Source organism: Pantherophis guttatus, chromosome 2 (genome assembly GCF_059756535.1).
Source record: "Pantherophis guttatus breed Tessera chromosome 2, ASM5975653v1, whole genome shotgun sequence".
NCBI lineage: Eukaryota > Metazoa > Chordata > Lepidosauria > Squamata > Colubridae > Pantherophis > Pantherophis guttatus.
The window spans coordinates 256,350,761-256,370,276 of record NC_142064.1 but is presented as its reverse complement, the minus strand read 5'-3'; the positions used below and the strand labels follow the sequence as shown (position 1 = coordinate 256,370,276).

At 36.1% G+C, this 19,516-nt stretch overlaps 1 protein-coding gene across 1 annotated transcript; it reads left to right on the top strand.

Moving 5' to 3' along the window:
- The first annotated feature begins 11,971 nt into the window (after positions 1-11,971).
- Positions 11,972-13,378, top strand: LOC117656926 (vomeronasal type-2 receptor 26-like). The gene is made up of 2 exons (XM_087885187.1): positions 11,972-11,978; positions 12,140-13,378. The coding sequence occupies exons 1-2, from the start codon at positions 11,972-11,974 to the stop codon at positions 13,039-13,041; spliced, it is 909 nt and encodes a 302-aa protein (XP_087741313.1). The 3' UTR covers positions 13,042-13,378.
- The last annotated feature ends 6,138 nt before the right edge of the window (positions 13,379-19,516 follow it).

Sequence of the window (19,516 nt, the reverse complement as noted above, 5' to 3'; positions counted from 1 at the left end):
GGCTGAGCAAAATTATCATTTTCCTTTTTCATATCGGATGACCCCAAACCAAGAACCTCCTTACTCAGCAATCATCAAGCTGCTCCTGCACTTCCAATGGACGTGGATTGGCCTCCTTTCTCAGGACAATGAAAAAGGAGAAAAATTCAAAAGACGCTTGGAAGTTCTTGCTCTAAAAAATGGGATTTGCATTGTCCTCTCAGGAACCATCCCAGAAGCAAATGTGCAGATAAGTGCTGCAATGTTACTTTCTCTTATCAAGAGTCAAATAAAAATTATAGTATGCCAAATGGATTTTCAGGCCTCAGGAATGTTAGCAATAATAATACAAACAATTGATAAGACTAATACAGCCATTGTGGGAAGGGTGTGGATTGCAACAACTTTGACAGCTTCAAGTGTAGGTATTTTTGACCTTTGGGTTGATCTCCAAAATAAATATGCTTTGTTTTCCTTCCTCATCCAGACAAAGAGAAGGACTCAGTATGATGACATTCAATCTTATGCATCTACGGTCATATTGTATGGAAAGGAAGCATTCCAATGTTCTTATTCAAGTCCTGTGTTATCTAAGAAAGTTTGGAAAAAATGCAGAGAAAAAGAGAATTGGGAATTCCCACCCCCTGATGTGATTGCAAGAATCCTGTCTCAGGATTCCTCCAGTATTTCCCAAATAATTCAAATTGTGGCCTGGGTCCTCAGGGCTGCATCCTCCTCCCAACGGAGTAAGAGGAGAATGCAAGTTGGAGACCATCAACCACCCCAGATTGTACAGCCATGGCAGGTAAGTCTCCTCCTTTGAGGTTCCACTGATTCTCCCCTTCCAATTCCTCAATATTAAATTAGAGGTAGAAAGGGGTCAGATATTCCAAGGTTTGTGATATTTGAGAGTGAGTGTCCACCCTGAAGCTGTCCTGACTGAGGCCATCTTGGAGAATTAAAGGAGAATAAAGGAGAATTAAAAACAGTACAAGATCTGAAAAAAACAAGGAATAAATTTGGAATGGTGGCCATATTTACAAATCGAAACTAGATTTAAAAAAGATAAGGAACAATTTGGCATAAACAGAAAACAATTGGAATTAGATAAATTAATATTAGGATCGGGAAGAAAAATGATTACAAATATTTATAATTACCTATTAGGATACAATTTGGAAGAAGAAACAGTAAAAGAAACGATGATAAGTTGGGCTAGCAATTTGGGAAATACCATACAATTGGATAAATGGGAAAAATTGTGGGAAAAAATGATAAATTGACCATGGCAGCATCATACAAAGAAAACAGCTATAAATGTTTTATAGGTGGCATTTAGCACCAGAGAGATTGGCAAAAATGTCACATATCACCTCAATGTTGGAGATGTGGTCACAAACTAGGGACAAACCAGAGATGTTCCTCCTAGAAATGATTGATAGAAAAATCAGAAAAAGTGTCTATTATATTTTATTGCATATTCTAACGGTGGCCAGAATTACTCTAGCGCAAATGTGGAAGTCGACCAATACACCATCGGAAGAAACAATAATTTAAAAAATCCTTGAATGCGCCGAAATGGATAAATTAATGATGGAGATCAAAGAAAGAGAAGATTACATGGTTAGAAAACAAAAATCAAATTAAGAAACAAGAATATAAAGTGAAATTTGATATTAACATACTGGACATAAATGTAAATAATAATCCTGCTAACAAAACAGTTAATTATGAATATTTAAAAATAAAGAGAAGGAGCAGGAAGATAAAAGTTAAGAGTAAAGACAAAATTCAATGCAGAAAGTTGTAAAATTGTATAAATCTGTTGCTCATATTGTATTTTAACCAGTGGTGATATCCAAATTTTTTTACTACCAGTTCTGTGGGTGTGGCCTGGTGGGCGTATTGTTGCTTGGTGGGAGTGGCTTAGTTGGCGTGGCAGGGGAAGGATACTGCAAAATCTCCATTCCCTCCCCACTCCTGGGAGAAGAGTATTGCAAAATCTCCATTCCCACCCCACCCTTGGCCAGCCAGAGGCGGTATTTGCCGGTTCTCCGAACTACTCAAAATGTCCACTACCAGTTCTCCAGAATCTGACAGAACCTGCTGGATTTCACCCCTGATTTTAACGTTTGATGTAAGTGTATGTGTTTTTGTTTTTGTTTTCCTCTTGATTTCTTTTGCTATTGTGTGTTTGGTTTTAAAAATGTAAAATATTCAATAAAAATTATATATTTTTTTTTAAAAAAAGAGAGATAGCTGGGGTTTTGTAGCCAAAACAAAATATTTTCTCCTGGGAACCAAGGATATTCCCACCGATGGTCAGAGGGAGGATGAGTGAAGCCACCAGGCAACCGGATGACACCTTGATTGGACCATGTGACTGATTGTTTGGAAAGGGAAGGAAAACTTTTACTTTTAATTAGGTGAAAACTGTAGGAACATTTAGAGTCAGTTTTCACCAGCCTATGCCTATATGATATGCCCAATAAAACTGATATTTGAGGAACCTGCTTGCCTCAAAATCCTGTTTGCTATGGGCGTATTACTTGGAACCCTGACGGTGAGTTAGAGAGAGATGATAGAGAAAAACCTTCCAAAGTTAAACAACCTGTGCTATTTTGGGATGCTTTAGTGACAGAAATAGCTCTATGGTGACAATGTAATTTTCAAAACTGAACAAGCATCAGAATATTCCAACAATCCTCAACTCTTTATTGTGGTCACAAAGTGATCTCCAAGCTAAGGAGTTCAGCTGGATTGTTTGTTCTGGATTAAGACTGAATTTTGCTGGCTAAAAGTTTCTAACATAGCAACAAGATATAAATCAAAGCATCTTCTGGGGGCAACAAAAGGTTCATCCACACATCTCCTGAAATAATGGATATGCTTCCATAGCTATTCTTTGAAAGAGATAACATCACTATGCAATTTTTGTCACATTCCTAGCCCAAAGTTATACTCTGCTAACTTCATCTTGATCAGGACTGATGGCAAAATTGTATTCTCCATCTTTTCCCATTACAAGTTTTCCCATATCTGCAAATGGTCTCGCCTTAGATGGGCTGAGAAGGTGAAGCAAGAAACCATAGAACATCAAACATAAAATAATAAGAGTTTGAAGGGAACTCAGAGGTTTCTCTAGTCCAACCCATTAATCAAGTAGGGGACCCTGGACCATTTCAGACAAAGATGCAGCAGCTGCAGGCTTGTTGTAGCGAAAGTTACCGGAGCCACTCCCCTTCTTAAATGTGTCGCTGCCATCACCGCCCTTTTCCATGCACATGCGCACACCGTTGCCTTCTGCCGCTGATAAATGATGAATGAATAAATAAACAGTGTGTGCATGTGCGCCCGGCACATGGAATAGGGTGGCAATGGCAGCAGCACATTTAAGAAGGGGAGTAGCTCCGGTAACTTTCGCTACAAAAAGGAATGTAAGATAATCAATGACTTTGAAGAGGGGATAGATGGGGAACTCATCAAATTTGCAGATGACCCCAAGCTGGCAGGAATAGCCAATACTCCGGAAGATAGGCTTAAGATACAGAAGGATCTTGACAGACTTGAACATTGGGCGCTATCTAATAAAAACAAATTCAATGGACAAAAAAGTAAGGTTCTACATTTAGGCAAGAAAAACAAAGTGCACGGGTACAGTATATGTGGTAGTAGTAACTACTACTACTACTAGTAGTAGTAGTAGTAGTAGTAATAGTAGTAATTATGAGCGGGATCTTGGGGTCCTAGTGGACAACCATTTACATATGAGCCAGCAGTGTGAAGCAGCTGCCAAAAAAGCCAACACAGTTGTGGGCTGCATAAACAGAGGGATAAAATCGAGATCACAGGAAGTGTTAATACCACTTCATAATTCCTTGGTAAGGCCATTCCTGGAATACTGCATCCAGTTTTGGTTACCATGATGTAAAAAAGATGTGGAGACTCTAGAATGAGTGCAGAGAAGACCAACAAAGATGATTAGGGGACTGGAGGCTAAAACATATGAAGAACGGTTGCAGGAACTGGGTATGTCTAGTTTAATGAAAACAAGGACTGGAAAGAGAGCGGTAAAGCAAGAAGATAATAAGGACTAAAGAAAATAAAAATTAAGTGAATTATTAATTTTGAACTGTTTAATTAATTAATAAGTTTAATATTTGAAAGAAATATATAAGTTGATATTATTTTTATAGCTATAAATTGTATTGTGAAATTGTAGTTAGACAAGGAATTATTGTTAAAGTGAAAGACTGATTTTTATACAAAATAACAGATGAGTTGACTGTATCTCTGAGATAGACTGATTGATAAAGGGGGTAATTGGAAAGATTGCTAATTAGAAAATTAAGAAAATTAAATTAAAATCTTGATTGATAAGTAAATAGATTTATACTGTGAATAAGAATTAATTGCTCAATTGGGATAACTGGCAATATAATATAATATAACTATATATAAGTTGTGTGGTGTATAAGTAGTATTTGGAGGGGAAAAGAGATATTAAGGAATAATTTAATAATTGATGTTAAGGTTGGAAAGCTTTACACGAATATTAAAAATGTCTACAACATCCACCATAACAAAGACAGGGAAAAAACCTACAACCAATACGTTAGTAATGACTCCTTCCTCCTCACAACAAAAAACAATAGATAGCATGATGGGGAAAGAAAAAGAAAAAGAAAAACTGGAAATGGCACCTAATGTAATACAAGATATGTTTCAAAAGATCCAGGAAACACTGCTCCAAACACAAGAAAAAATAGCTGAAAATCAGGAAGAAATGAGAACGTTCCATGCAGAGATTAGAAATGAATTAGGAGAAGTCAAGGAAGATATCAAGACTATGAAGGATAAAATTGGGGGCATTCAAAATTCTATAGCAGAAAATGAACAGAGAATTAGGAAAACGGAAACAAAAATAGATCACGTGGAATTAAAAGTAGAAGCAATGGAACAAAAAACCCTACAACTAAACAAAGAAATGTCAGACTCCTTGGCCATGCTCGAAATGGAAAAGGCCTCATACTTCTTGCGTTTTCAAAATGTTCCAGAAGAAAAAAATGAGGATTTAGAAGGAAAGATGGTGGAGATTATTGCAGGAATGATACAAAAAGAGCCAGAAGAAATAAAAGGACAATTGGAAGAAACTTATCGTGTACAAACAAATTATATAAGAAGACACAGATTGGCGAGAGAAGTCCATGTTAAATTTTTAAAAAAATCAATCCGAGATGAAGCCTATAAGAAATCTAGAGAAGAAACGGTGATCTATAATGAAAAAGAAATTATAATTTTAAAACAGATACCCCGAAGAGTAAGAAATCTACGACAACAATATCAGTTTTTAACACAACTATTGATCAAATATAAGATAATGTATAGATGGCTGCCAATAGAGGGGATCTTAATTACGTGGGAAGACAAAAAATATAAAATAGATACTCTAGAAAAGGCAAGAGAATTTCATAACACACATTTTAGACTAGAAGTAGAACAGGAAAGCAAGGAGGAAACAGATAGTAAAAGTCAAGAAGAAGAACCAATAGAAACAAATGAAGAAAAAGAAATAAGACAGAGGCAAGAAAAAGAGAGAGAACAGAGAGAAGGTGCAAAACCTAGGGAACGGATGGAAACAAGAAACACAAAAAAACAGATACAATAGGCAATGGATGAACAGATCAAACTCTTTTCGGTAAACATTAATGGCTTAAATGCCCCAAAGAAAAGGAATCAAATTTTCACAAAATTACGAAAATTAGAAGCAGATGTGATATGTCTGCAAGAAGTACACATTCAAAAAGATTATCAAAAAATCCTAGAAAACCCCAAATTAGGAAAACTATATTTATCTCTGGCCCCCAAAAAGAAAAAAGGAGTAGTGATTTACGTAAAAGAAAAAATACAATCTAAACTAGTCTATACCGATGAGCAAGGTAGAGTGGTGATGGTTGAATTAGAAATAGGAAAGAGGAAAATGTTAATTGTAGGGATTTATGCACCTAACCAAAAACTACAGGTTTTTTTTAAAGACCTACATATAAAACTAGCAGAATTAGAATATGACGATATTTGTGTAATAGGGGATTATAATGCAATAGTAAATGCAAAGAAAGACTACAAAACTGGGGAAAAAAAACAAAAGAAAAAAGAAATACTTCCAAAAGAATTCTTTACTATGGCTGAAGAACTAAACTTGGCAGACGTATGGAGGGAAACACATGAAGAAGAGGCCCAATACACCTTTTACTCCCATCCGCATGACTCCTGGTCAAGACTGGACATGGCATGGATGACCCCAAATATCAAAATAGAAGTAGAAAAAATTGAGATAGGCACAAACCAATGGGCAGACCATAATCCACTATTTATAAATTGGAAAGGGGAAAGAAGACGTAAGAGATGGACAATGAACCAAAGATTATGTAAAGAAAAAGAATTTAATTTGATGTTAGAAAAGGAAGTAAAAATATTCTTCCAGATAAATAAAATAGAGGAAACCTCTTTACAAAACACATGGGATACTTTAAAAGCATATATAAGGGGCCTAGTAATAGCATATACGAGGAAAAAGAATAAAGAGAAGAAAAAACAATTAGATAATTTAGAGAAAGACCTAAAACAAATAGAACAAAAACTCCAGGAAAAGCCCCAGAACAAAACAATAAGAGAAGAATGGGAAATGATTAAGCATAAATTGAATTTGATAAACCAAATAGAACTAGCCCCAAAAATAAAAATGGCGAAACAAAACTATTTCGAATACGCAAATAAAACGGGCAGATGGCTAGCCTATAAACTGAAAAAAGAACAGAAAAAAAGAATGATATACCAATTGAAAGATGATAAAGGAGAAATTCAATATAGTAAAGAGGCCAAAAAAGAAATTATTAAGAAATTTTATGCGAACCTATATAATCAGGGGAAAATAGAGGAAGACAAAATAAAACAGTACATAGGGAAATCAGGAATGCCAAAAATCACAGAAGAACAAAGAATCACTCTCAATAGGCCAATAACCAAACTAGAATTAGATGAAATACTGAAAAAGCAAAAAAACAATAAAACACCGGGACCCGACGGGCTACCGGTAGAAATATATAAAACAATGCAAGAAGTATTGGGAGAGAATATGTTGCGATTATATAATGAAGCTATGGAGAAAGCCAAAATACCAAATTCATGGACAGAAGCCATAATAACAATCATTCCAAAAGAAGACACAGATCTCCAGTTAATACAAAACTATAGACCTATTTCATTATTGAATGCCGACTACAAAATATTTGCAGCAATCTTGGCAGAAAGGATTAAATTAGTATTAAATACATATATACACCCAGACCAAAATGGATTTCTGCCGGGACGCCAAATAAAGAACAACATGAGAATAATACTTAATGCTTTAGAATATTATGAATCACACCCGGAGAAGCAGGCAGCGTTGGTTTTTCTTGATGCCCAAAAGGCCTTCGATAACCAAAATTGGAAATTTATGATTGAACAACTACAAAATATGCAAATTGGGGAAAAATTTGGGAAAATTATAGCAGAAATCTATACCAAGCAATCAGCAAGGATTATTATGAATGATGACATAACAGACAAATTTAATATAACAAAAGGAGTCAGACAAGGCTGTCCACTCTCCCCCTTACTATATATTCTATCGTTGGAAATCCTGTTGAAAAAAATTAGAGAAGACCAAGGAATTGAAGGTTTAAGGATCAATAGAGAAGAATACAAAGTTCAAGCCTTTGCTGATGACTTAGTGTTTTTGACAGAAAATCCTATGGAATCTATATCTAATTTATTCCAAAAAATAGAAGAATTTGGAGAAGTGGCTGGACTAAAAATCAATAAAAGTAAATCAAAGCTAATTGTTAAAAACCTTACGGAAATCCAAACAAAAGATTTGACAGATAATATACAAATTCAAACAACAACAAAAATAAAATATCTAGGAATCTGCTTATCTACAAGAACATCAGCAATTAAAGAAAACAATTATGATAAATTACTAGAACAAACAAAGAAAGACTTAGAAAAATGGGAAAATTTACACATTTCATTCTTAGGAAGAATTTCGGCCATCAAAATGACTATATTACCTAAATTTTTATATTTGTTTCAGGTCACCCCAATTAAAATAGATAAATCGTTTTTTGAAAAGCTGAATAAAATAACATCTAAATTTATATGGCAAGGGAAAAGGCCACGAATAAAATTTAAACTGCTTCAGGATACAAAAGATAGAGGAGGAGCTGCACTCCCTGACTGGGAGATATACTACCAAGCAGCAGTACTATCGTGGGTCAAAGATTGGATAGAATTAAAGGACTCTAGAATTTTAACAATTGAGGGACACGAACTTCAAACTGGCTGGCACTCCTTTATGTGGGATGAGAAATACAAAACACATTCATATTTTAAAACACATACAATAAGGAACTCACTATTACAAATTTGGCTTAAAATTAAAAAACAACATTATATGAAGATACCAAATTGGCTAGCACCGGCTGAATCAATTAGGCACCCAAACTTAACAGATAAGACAAAAATAATTAGATATAAAGATATAATTGACTATCAAGGCAAACTAAAGACAAAACAACAATTGGAGATAGATTTACACAGAGGAATAGACTGGTGGACTTACACTCAAATACAATCCAAATATAGAGAACATATAAAAACATATGAAATTTATAATCAAAAACAAGAAATAGATAAAATTATATTAGATTCAGAAAATAAATTAATTAGTAGAATTTATAAATTTCTCCTACGCTATAAATTGGAAGAAGAGACAGTCAAAGAAACGATGATCAAGTGGGCTCAAAATATCAAACACACAATACCTTTGGAAAAATGGGAAAAGTTCTGGCAGGTAAATCTAAAGTTAACGAAAGCAATGGCGTACAAGGAAAACCAACTGAAAATGTTTTATCGGTGGCATATGTCTCCAACCAGATTGGCAAAAATACAACCTAAAAATAGCCCAATTTGTTGGAAGTGCAAAAAGGCACAAGGGACTTTCTATCATTTATGGTGGACGTGCCCGGCAGCAAAGAAATTTTGGTCTAACATCAAAAAATGGTTGGAACAAATAACAAAAACACAGATTGAAAAAGAACCAGAAACATTTTTATTAGGAATATTTAACAAATCATACCCTAAGGATATCAAATATCTTACAATCCATATATTAACTGCTGCAAGAATAACTTATGCAAGAAATTGGAAACAAGAAAAAATACCAAGTGAAACAGAAGTAATAGGGAAAATTTTAGAATGCGCTGAAATGGATAGGTTAACCAAAGAATTACAAGAAAAAGAAGAATCAGACTATTATAAAATATGGAATAATTGGTATAATTGGTTAAAAAATAGAAATATACAAAAAATATAGGGGATATATTACCGATTGATACATATATATGTAATAAAAATATTATTAGATTAAAGAGAGGTGAAGGAATATATTATAAGTAGAATTGTAGAACGTCACTCTGAAAAAATGCTTAAGAAGAAATTACACTCTTTTTGTGTATATGTTGTATAAATGTTTGTTGTGTATATGTTATGTATGTCTTTTTTAATATTTATATTCAATAAAAACTATTTAAAAAAAAAAAAAGAAAACAAGGACTGGGGGAGAGATGATAGCATTGTTCCAATATCTCAGGGGCCGCCACAAAGAAGAGGGAGTCAAGCTATTCTCCAAAATATCTGAGGGCAGGACAAGAAGAAATGGGTGGAAACTAATCAAGGAGAGATGCAACCTAGAACAAAGGAGAAATTTCCTGACAGAATAATTAATCAATGGAACAACCCGCCTCCACAAGTTGTGAGTGCTCCAACACTGGACGTTTTTAAGAAGATGTTGTAATGCCATTTCTCTGAAGTGGTGTAGGATTTCCTGTCTAAGCAGGTGGTTGGACTAGAAGACCTCCAAAGTCCCTTTCAACTGTTATTCTGTTTTACTCTACTCTACTCTACTCTACTCTACTCTACTCTACTCTACTCTACTCTACTCTACTCTACTCTACTCTACTCTACTCTTTCTATTCTATTCTATAAATATTTGAAAAAGAGCTGTAAATTCCTGGAGAATGACTGAAAGAAGCTTCTCATGAAATGCTGAATCAATCTGTTTCAGAATGTAGTGGCGATTTGAAGAGGTTGAATTATTCAGAGTACCTCCAATCCGGAATAACATTGAATAAAGGCTCAAATTGGAATGTTTTCTTTTTATGTTTCTGCAGCTTCATAGGTTCCTGAGAAACTTCCAACATCACAATATTTCCAATGATGGGATTTCTTTTGATGAAAATGGAGTTCCTGTTAGTGACTTTGATATCATGCAGTGGACATCAGTTTTTAACAAATCACATGCGGGGATGAAAATTGGGAATGTAGAAAGACAAGCCTCCTCGGAAGTCAAGATTTCTGTCAATCAAAGTGCCATCCAATGGCCAACTTTATTTAACAAAGTAGTTGAGGCTGCTTGGATTTTGCTCTTCTATTTATCTCCATCTGTTCAGAAATAATTCTTATTGAGGCCAATTGAGATAACTTCCAAATAAGAGAACTTAAAGTCTCATTAATTCATTAGATATCATTTTACTTTAGAGGTTTTATAATAATCTATCACACACTGGAATCTACTGCATTGTACTGCGGGATTTGCAATCTACATTATTAAACTGGGATATGTTGCCATAATTTATAGTACATCACATCACATTATCAGAATATGAAAGTTAAGCCCACTGAATTGCATAAGAGAAAGATATCACTAAGAATGTGGTGAGGGAAATGTGGGCAGCTAAAAAAGTCATTTATGATGATACAATGATCAGAAGTAGGAGAGAAAGATATGGACACTAGAGAAAGCTAGATGTTGGAGGTTTCCTGAGAAAGCAAAGATGGAGAAAAAAATATATACCATATTTTTCGGAGTATAAGATGCTCCGGAGTATAAGGCACACCTTAGTTTTGCGGGGGGGAAATAAGAAAAAAAAAATCTGTCTCTGCTTACCAGCATCCATCAGTATTCATCTAGCTAGCGTCCTATCAGTGTGTGAGAGAGTTGAGGGCTGTTTGGAAACTGAAAGAGTATTTGCTGTGTGAGCAACAAGGAAGGAGCCTGGGCATAGCTTAGGTCAATTATTCTAAAGCTGCATGCTGTGCTGATCTCTGAAACTGAAACTCCTCTCCTCTGCTTGTGTTTTCCTTTCTGCTCCGTGCCTCAAGTTTTTGGCTACATTTGGTGTATAAGACACATTCAAATTTTCACCCTCTTTTGGGGGCGGGGAGTGCATCTTATACTCCGAAAAATATGGTAAGTTATAGCATTGTCATACATGCCCTAAGGAGAAACACCTTTTGCAATGGAACTACTTTCCTTTGGAAAAAGTAATAAGGCAATGAGTCTGTTTTGGGATCTACAATGGAGACTAATAGAGAAAGAGAATGACCTTTCATTTGTCCCTTGCATGTAGAGTAATTAAAGTTTATGCCACTACTTCTTGACCGATTTTGCTCAATGTGCTCTTGAGCTTCCGGAAGCCAGTTGAGTTCACTAAATCCTTCTAATTCATACATTGCCCTGACTAATCTTTCTGTTTATGTTTAGATGGTGCCTTATTCAAGATGTACAGAAAGTTGCTCCCCAGGTTATGCCAAGCTTGTGAGAGAGGAAGCCCCAGTTTGCTGCTATGACTGTTCTCTGTGTATGGAAGGAACGTTCTCTGGGCAAGAAGGTACAGTAGGTGGCTCCAAAAATAACCAACCAACCAACCAAACAAACAAACAAACAAACAAAACAAAACCAAGATACAATCAATATTCTATCTTGTTTTTTAGGGGGTGTTTGATAAAGGAGCAAGAAAAACATTAAATTTCTTGAAAGCATCCACAAACTTCAAAGGTTGGACACTATTGCCAAATTTGGTTGATGATGTGAGCATTAAAATAAATAATGAAAGGTTGCTGATTTCTATTGAGTTCTTACTTTTTTGCTTTGTTTTAGGAAAGAAGTTTTGAGACATTATATTATTCCTTTAAAATGAAGTAATTGATTTCCTATACAGTTTTCATGCTCCTACAGCTGCAGAAACAGATTCATGATAACCATTTTTTTTCTCAGATGCAGCCCATTGTGAAAAGTGTCCAGATGACCAGTATTCCAATAAGAAGCGAGATCAGTGTGTCCCCAAAAATATAAGCTTCTTATCCTATCAAGAATTGTTGGGACTCATCCTGGCTTTCTTTGCCATCACTTTGTCCCTAACCACCGCCTTTATTCTGGGAATCTTCATGAAATACCGAGACACTCCCATAGTCAAAGCCAACAACTGTGAACTCACCTACATCCTCCTGGTTTCGCTCCTGCTTTCTTTCTTGACCTCCCTTCTATTCATCGGTCGCCCTGTGAAAATGACCTGTCTCCTTCGACAAACCATTTTCAGTGTTGTTTTCTCAGTTGCTGTGTCTTCCTTGCTGGCCAAGACTGTCATGGTGGTGGTGGCCTTTCTGGCCACAAAGCCAGGCAGCAGCATGAGGAAATGGCTGGGGAAGAGTCTGGCCAACTCTATTGTTTTATCCTGCTCTGGTATTCAAGTAGGCCTCTGTATGATGTGGCTGGGAGTCTTTCCCCCATTCCCAGATTCTGACTTTCATTCCCAACCAGAACACATCCTGCTGCAGTGCAATGAAGGCTCTGTCACCATGTTCTACTCTGCTCTTGGCTACATGGGTTTTTTGGCTGCCATCTGTTTCTTGGTGGCATTTCTGGCTCGAAATCTGCCAGGCGCCTTTAATGAAGCCAAACTGATCACCTTCAGCATGTTGGTTTTTTGTAGCGTTTGGATCTCCTTTGTTCCCACATACCTGAGCACCAAGGGGAAATACATGGTAGCCGTGCAGATCTTCTCCATCCTGGCCTCTGGCCTGGGTTTACTGGGCTGCATCTTTATCCCCAAATGCTACATTATTATCCTCAGACCTGACATGAACACCAAAGAACATCTGATGATAAAAAATCATTAAGTCTCCTTGTGTTGGTGTTTATTTTTCTACAGTTTACATGCAGCATAAAATCACATACTTTGAAGTAATGTTTTATGTCTTGTCGCTTATCTTTCTTCATTCCATGTGAATTTTGAATTATAATAATTGAGTAGTAAAGTTGCTAAAACAACTCAAACTATTTGAAATAATCATATCTTTTAATTGTCCTAATCTGAATTCATATTATGACATTAATAAAATTTCTGAAACTGTTACCACAGATGTTCTGATATGGTTTTAGATTAAATTAAAAATTATGTCTAATGATGAAGTGCATTTTTATTACTATATAGGTTGGTGTCCTGGAGTTATATGTTACTTTCTGGGGTGATATTCTGACTTTATTATAAAAAATAGTTAATTTCAAATATATATTTGATTGATTTCTTCTGGCTGAATAATGTAAGATCACTCGAAGATAGATAAATGAGATAGATAGATAGATAGATAGATAGATAGATAGATAGATAGATAGATAGATAGATAGATAGATAGATGGGGGAGATCAAGAAAGAGAAAAACAGAAAGACAGATAACATTCTACATATTAAGAATAGATAAAATATCAACATGAACATTGGAGCAACTTTAATTTTTTTCTGCATTCCTTTGAATAAATTAATGAGACAAATTATAGTCTCATTATTTTTTTTTATCTTTTAAATGCATTTTTTTACTACCTATTAGCCCAAATAGGTAGTAAAAAAAAATACTTTAAAAGGTTAAAAAAACCAGGCTCTGATGATCGCTCACCTCAGCTGTGATGGTCGGAGCCTTTTTTTTTTATCTTTTAAAAGAATTTTTTTAACTACCTATTCAGGCCAATAAGTAGTAAAAAGATGCTTTAAAATGTAAAATGCTTTTAAATGGTTTAAAAGGTAAAAAAAAATAATAATGTCAGAATTCCAGGAAACCCTCCCCCAAATTCCAGTAAAAACAATGAAGATGTGCTTATGAGAATTAAAATTGGTTCTTGTTTTTTATCCATGTCCATTTTCATTTCTATATACTGTACATATAGTGTCTGTGTATCTGTGTGTGTGTCCTGCCAACCTAACAATTCAAAAGCATGTAAATGCAAGAAGATAAATAGGTACCACTTCAGTGGGAAAGTAACAATGTTCCATGCATCTTCAGTGCATAGTCATGCCAGCCACATGACCATGGAAGCATCTTCAGATAAAGGCTCTTCATTTGTGAATGAAAGATGAGTACCACCCCTTGGGTTGGTCATGACTGACAGGGGAAATCTTTACCTATACCCACCTAAACCTTTACTATAAATATATAAATTTGTTTTTGTGCATGTGTCTTTTCTTTGTCTTTGTCTTTTTGTCAGTCAGCTCTTCAGTGTATTACAGATTAGGAAAGCTATATCATATAAATCAGTACTACTTTTATCTGACCTTGTCTTGGTAATGGTCTCTCAATGCCATTACCTTTACCTTCTACACTATCTCTCTTTCAATATTGAGAAAGCATTGGAAAAGCAAAGCAATTGCAATGTATTTTTATTCACATACAATCAAACTTCCCTGAATTGTTCCTTTCTCAACTCTCAAATTAGGATTATTCTCCTGAGTCAAACAAAACTCTTTTCTCCAACGGCACACTTTTATGGCCAAGGCTCGTTCCCAATTCCCCTTCTAATTATTAAAATCATGATTATTTATTCTCCTTTGAACAAGGTTTATGGGATTTCCACCACCACAATTAGTTGCCAATCAATGTGATAACAAATGGGATAGACAGCATGTGATAATCTGATTTGTAACATCCTCCTGTGATGAGATCAGAGTTTGGGGTAAAGCTGGGCAAATACTCTAGCAGTCTGAAATTGCAGATAACTCTTCCAAATCTGGGGGCAAACTGGACCTTCTTCACTGTAGTTGTGGTGTTTTTGTGATCTCTGAGATTTAGCTCTGTGCTGAAGAAAGAACTTTAGGAAGGATTTCCTGCAGTATAGTGGATGTCAAATGTTGCTGCTGCTGCATATACAGCTTTTTCTGCTTCAGTTTCTGTCTCAAATTCCCTGTGCCAGTACACTGATGAAATGTCCATTTAAGGTGATCATAGAAGAAAAGGAGTGGTTCCATTACTACAAGCCAGGAGACTACTGGATTACGGGAATAATGTCTGGAATTGGAGCTCGATTGTACCAATTTTCATTCTCCGAGCCTCCAACCCACCAACTGAAAAGGTAATTGTCAACTCGTCCAAGGATTCTGGTGATTGATTTTACCTGCTCCAATGTCTTTTCTTTATACATACATACATACATACATACATACATACATACATACATACATACATACATATTTAAATTTTTATTTTCTTTTAATACAAACATTCCCTCTTTCAGTAAACAGTGTGTCATCAGAGTACATATTTTTGTGTCATGACAATTAAAATTTACCACCATATTCATTATTTGTATCTATTCTTATATTACTACTAATATTTAACATACCTATTATTATAACATTTCTCTTCTTAATTTCATATTTATTCTCTAATCATTGATAGAATAACTCCCATATATTGTAATAATCAGATTCTTCCTTTCTTTTGATTGCAAGTGTTTATCTATTCATTTCTGTACATTCTAATATTTTCTTACTCATATTTTCATCCGTAGAGATCTCTTCACTTTTCCAATTTTGTGCAAAAACAATTCTAGCTGCAGTTATTACATGAATAATCTAGTATACATTTTCTTTGCTATAAGCTTCTGGTAGAATACACAACAGGAATAGTCCAGGTTTAAAATCGTTATGTTGCTGTGCCATCTTCTCCAACCACATACCTCCAATGACTCTTCTAGGAATGATTTCCTTTCCCCTATTCCTCACCTTGAGAAAGTCAAGTCATTATTGCTCTTCCCAATTTGCTTTAGAGGAAAGGCTCCTGGGGAACCTGATGATTTTTTAAAACCTGAGTTTGCAAAGTTTCTTTTTAAATTCTTCCACAAGTTTAAGCCTGGGCAACACTGGGCACTGCCAACACTGTCCCACAATGAATCTTGCCTCGATGGGGTTCTGCCTGCTTTTAAAATGAATACCTTGGGACTGTGGAGAGTCAGCAACTTATTTATTCATATCTATTTTATTTATTTATTAACAATATTTAAACAGTAACTCCCAATAAAGTGATTGAATGATACCTTAGAACAGAGTGAGATCTCTGGTATTTTCTCCCTACTGTTTCTTCCCCTTCCTTTCATTTACTCTATAATTCCTACCACCGTCTCTGCTCTTTCTTTCCACCCTTTAACACTTTTGCCACTTTTGTGGCTTTCCTGTTCCTTTTGGTTTAAATAAAAGGATACTTTTTAAAAACCAAATTCAAGGAGGGGATAGGCTTTATGTGATAAGTTAATGTTTAGTCACAGAGGAATCACATTAACTGTAGTTAACTGTACAATATAGGACAATAACTCTAAAGCCATGAATGTTGTTGCTGCGAAGTTGTGTCCAGCCCATTGCGACCCCATGGACAATGTTCCTCCAGGCCTTCCTGTCCTCTACCATCCCCCAGAGTCCACTTAAGCTCATGCCAACTTCTTCAGTGACTCCATCCAGCAACCTCATTCTCTGTCCTCCCATTCTTCTTTTGCCCTCAATCGTTCCCAGCATTAGGCTCTTCTCCAGTGAATCCTTCCTTCTAATTAGGTGGCCAAAGTATTTGAGTTACATCTTCAGGATCTGGCCTTCTAAAGAGCAGTCAGGGTTGATCTCCTCTAGGACTGACTTGTTTGTTCGCCTTGCAGTCTTAGGGACTCACAGGAGTCTTCTCCAGCACCATAGTTCAAAGACCTCCATTCTTTGTCACTCAGCCTTCCTTATGGTCCAACTTTCACAGCCACACCTAGCAACTGGGAAAACCATAGTACTTGGTATTCCTACACTTGGTAGCATCCCTTATTAGCATTCTTGAGGACTGGGAAGATACAGATTCCAAGCCCCAAGCATTGGGCTAGGATGGAGATTAATGTTTAGTTGCAGAAGAATCCCATTAACTGTAGTTGACTGTAGAATATAGGACAATAACTCTAAAGGCATGAATGTTGTTGTTAGTCACGAAATTGTGTCTGACCCATCACCACCATGGACAGCATTACTCCAGGCCTTTCTGTCCTCTACCATCCCCCAGAGACCATTTAAGCTCACACTGACTGCTTCAGTGACTCCATCCAGCCACCTCATTCTCTGTAGTCCCCTTCTTCTTTTGCCCTCAATCGTTCCCTGCATTAGGCTCTTCTCCAGTGAGTCCTTCCTTCTCATTCGGTGGCCAAAGCATTTGAGTTTCATCTTCAGGATTTGGCCTTCTAAAGAGCAGTCAGGGTTGATCTCTTCTAGGACTGACCAGTTTGATCACCTTGCAGTTCAAGAGACTCTCAGGAGTCTTCTCCAGCACAATAGTTCAAAGGCCTCAATTCTTTTGTGCTCAGCCTTCCTTATGGAAGCCATGAATATTTTGCAGCAAATCTCTAGGTCTAAGGAAGGCTTGCTAAAGAGATATTCATCTTCAGATAGGTAATACCACTTGCTAATCTAGCACTTGAATCCCAACTGTTAGTCCTCTCCTGGGTGATATAACAGGAAGAAATCATATCATATGATCACAACCTATATATGTACACTTGGTAGCATCCCTTATTAGCATTCCTGAGGAATGGGAAGAAAAGGATCTTGTATAGTTCTTCTGTGTAATTTTGCCACCTCTTCTTAATCTCTTCTGCCTCTGTTAGGTCCCTGCCATTTTGGTTCTTTATCATGTCCATCTTTGCAGGAAACGTTTCCTTCATATCTCCAATTTTCTTGAAGAGATCTCTGGCCCTCCCGATTCTTTTTTTTTTTTTCATCTATTTCTTTGCACTGTTCATTTAAGAAGGCACTCTTATCTCTTCTAGCTATTCTCTGGAATTCTGCATTCAATTGGATGTATCTTTCTCTTTCTCCCTTGCCTTTCGCTTCCCTTCTTTCCTCAGCTATTTACAAAACTTCTTCTGACAGCCATTTTCCATTCTTGCCTTTCTGTTTCTTTGGGATGGTTTTAGTTGCTACCTCTTGTACAATGTTGTGTACCTCCTGTCATAGTTCTTCAGGCACTCTGTCTATCAGATCTAATTCCTTAAATCTATTAGTTACCTCTACTGTATATTCATCAAGGATATGATTTAGTTCACAACTGAGTGGTATGATTTTAATTACATTTTATGGATTGTTGTGAATTGATATGAGAGATATATTAGCTTTGCAAATACGTAAGTAAATAAAATAAATGCTTTGGTTTTGCAAAAAGTTTATTATAAGCAGATTGAAACATGTACAATAGTAAGAAACCTTCACACTTTCTTTTTGAGTAGAAGAAGGTTTAGAGGTTTCTTACTATTGTAACCATTTTCCTTACCTGGCTAATGAACTATATGAATAATTTTCCTCATTTTTTCTTCCCAAGTCATAATGTGGAGAAAATGATAGGCAGAATCAGTTCTTGTAGATTTTGATAGGATTCCTTTGATTCTGACATAATAAGCTTGCTATCTATCTCTGATATATATATTTTTTTGCAAGAAGCTCCTAGTAATCTCAATGGGACTGTTCTTTTCATAAAAAATTCAAAAATGTCTATCAGTTGCAAAGTTCAAATAAATTGAATAATTTAATTGAAATGTCAACTCGCAAAGCATCCCTGCTCCTGAGTTGCCATAGGCCAGGGGAATGGGAAACCAACAAAACAGCATGGCAGCCAAAAACAGATGCACATTCCAGACGTATCTCTCTCAAGGCTGTATCCCAGGATTACCACAGCAGTTGGAGAGGAGTGATCTCTACAACTCATGAAATTGCTCCATTGGTGAATGTGATTGATGATACACCCTGGGACGAGGGAGGAAACAGGGTCATGATTTGGGCGTAAATTATGTGGGGTCAGAGTTGGCTTCAGTTGGGAACATGCTGACATGAAGCTCCTAATAAATAACTGGATTTCTTTTGAAGCTTGGCTCAAGGCTCATGATTTAAAAAAGGCATCCGTCGGAACCCTAACCTAAATAATGAGAAGTTGATTATCTTTTTGGCATTGCACTATATAGATATAAAGCTACAGTAAATATGAAATGCTTTCATGAAAATCCAAACTGAAGATTGATTGATTTATTTCTTTCTTAGAATTTGTCAAAGAAAAATGAGAACAGGAATAAGAGAATAAAAATACAGTGACAGGGATGATAGCAGCTGTGAAATTCATATTTTTTTACTAGTGGTTCTGTGGGCATGGCTTGGTGGGCATGGCTTGGTGGGTGTAGCAGGGAAAGGATACGGCAAAATCTCCATTCCCACCCCACTACAGGGGAAGGATATTGCAAAATCCCCATTCCCACCCCACTCTGAGGCCAACCAGAGGTGGTATTTGCCAGTTCTCCGAACTACTCAAAATTTCCAGTACCAGT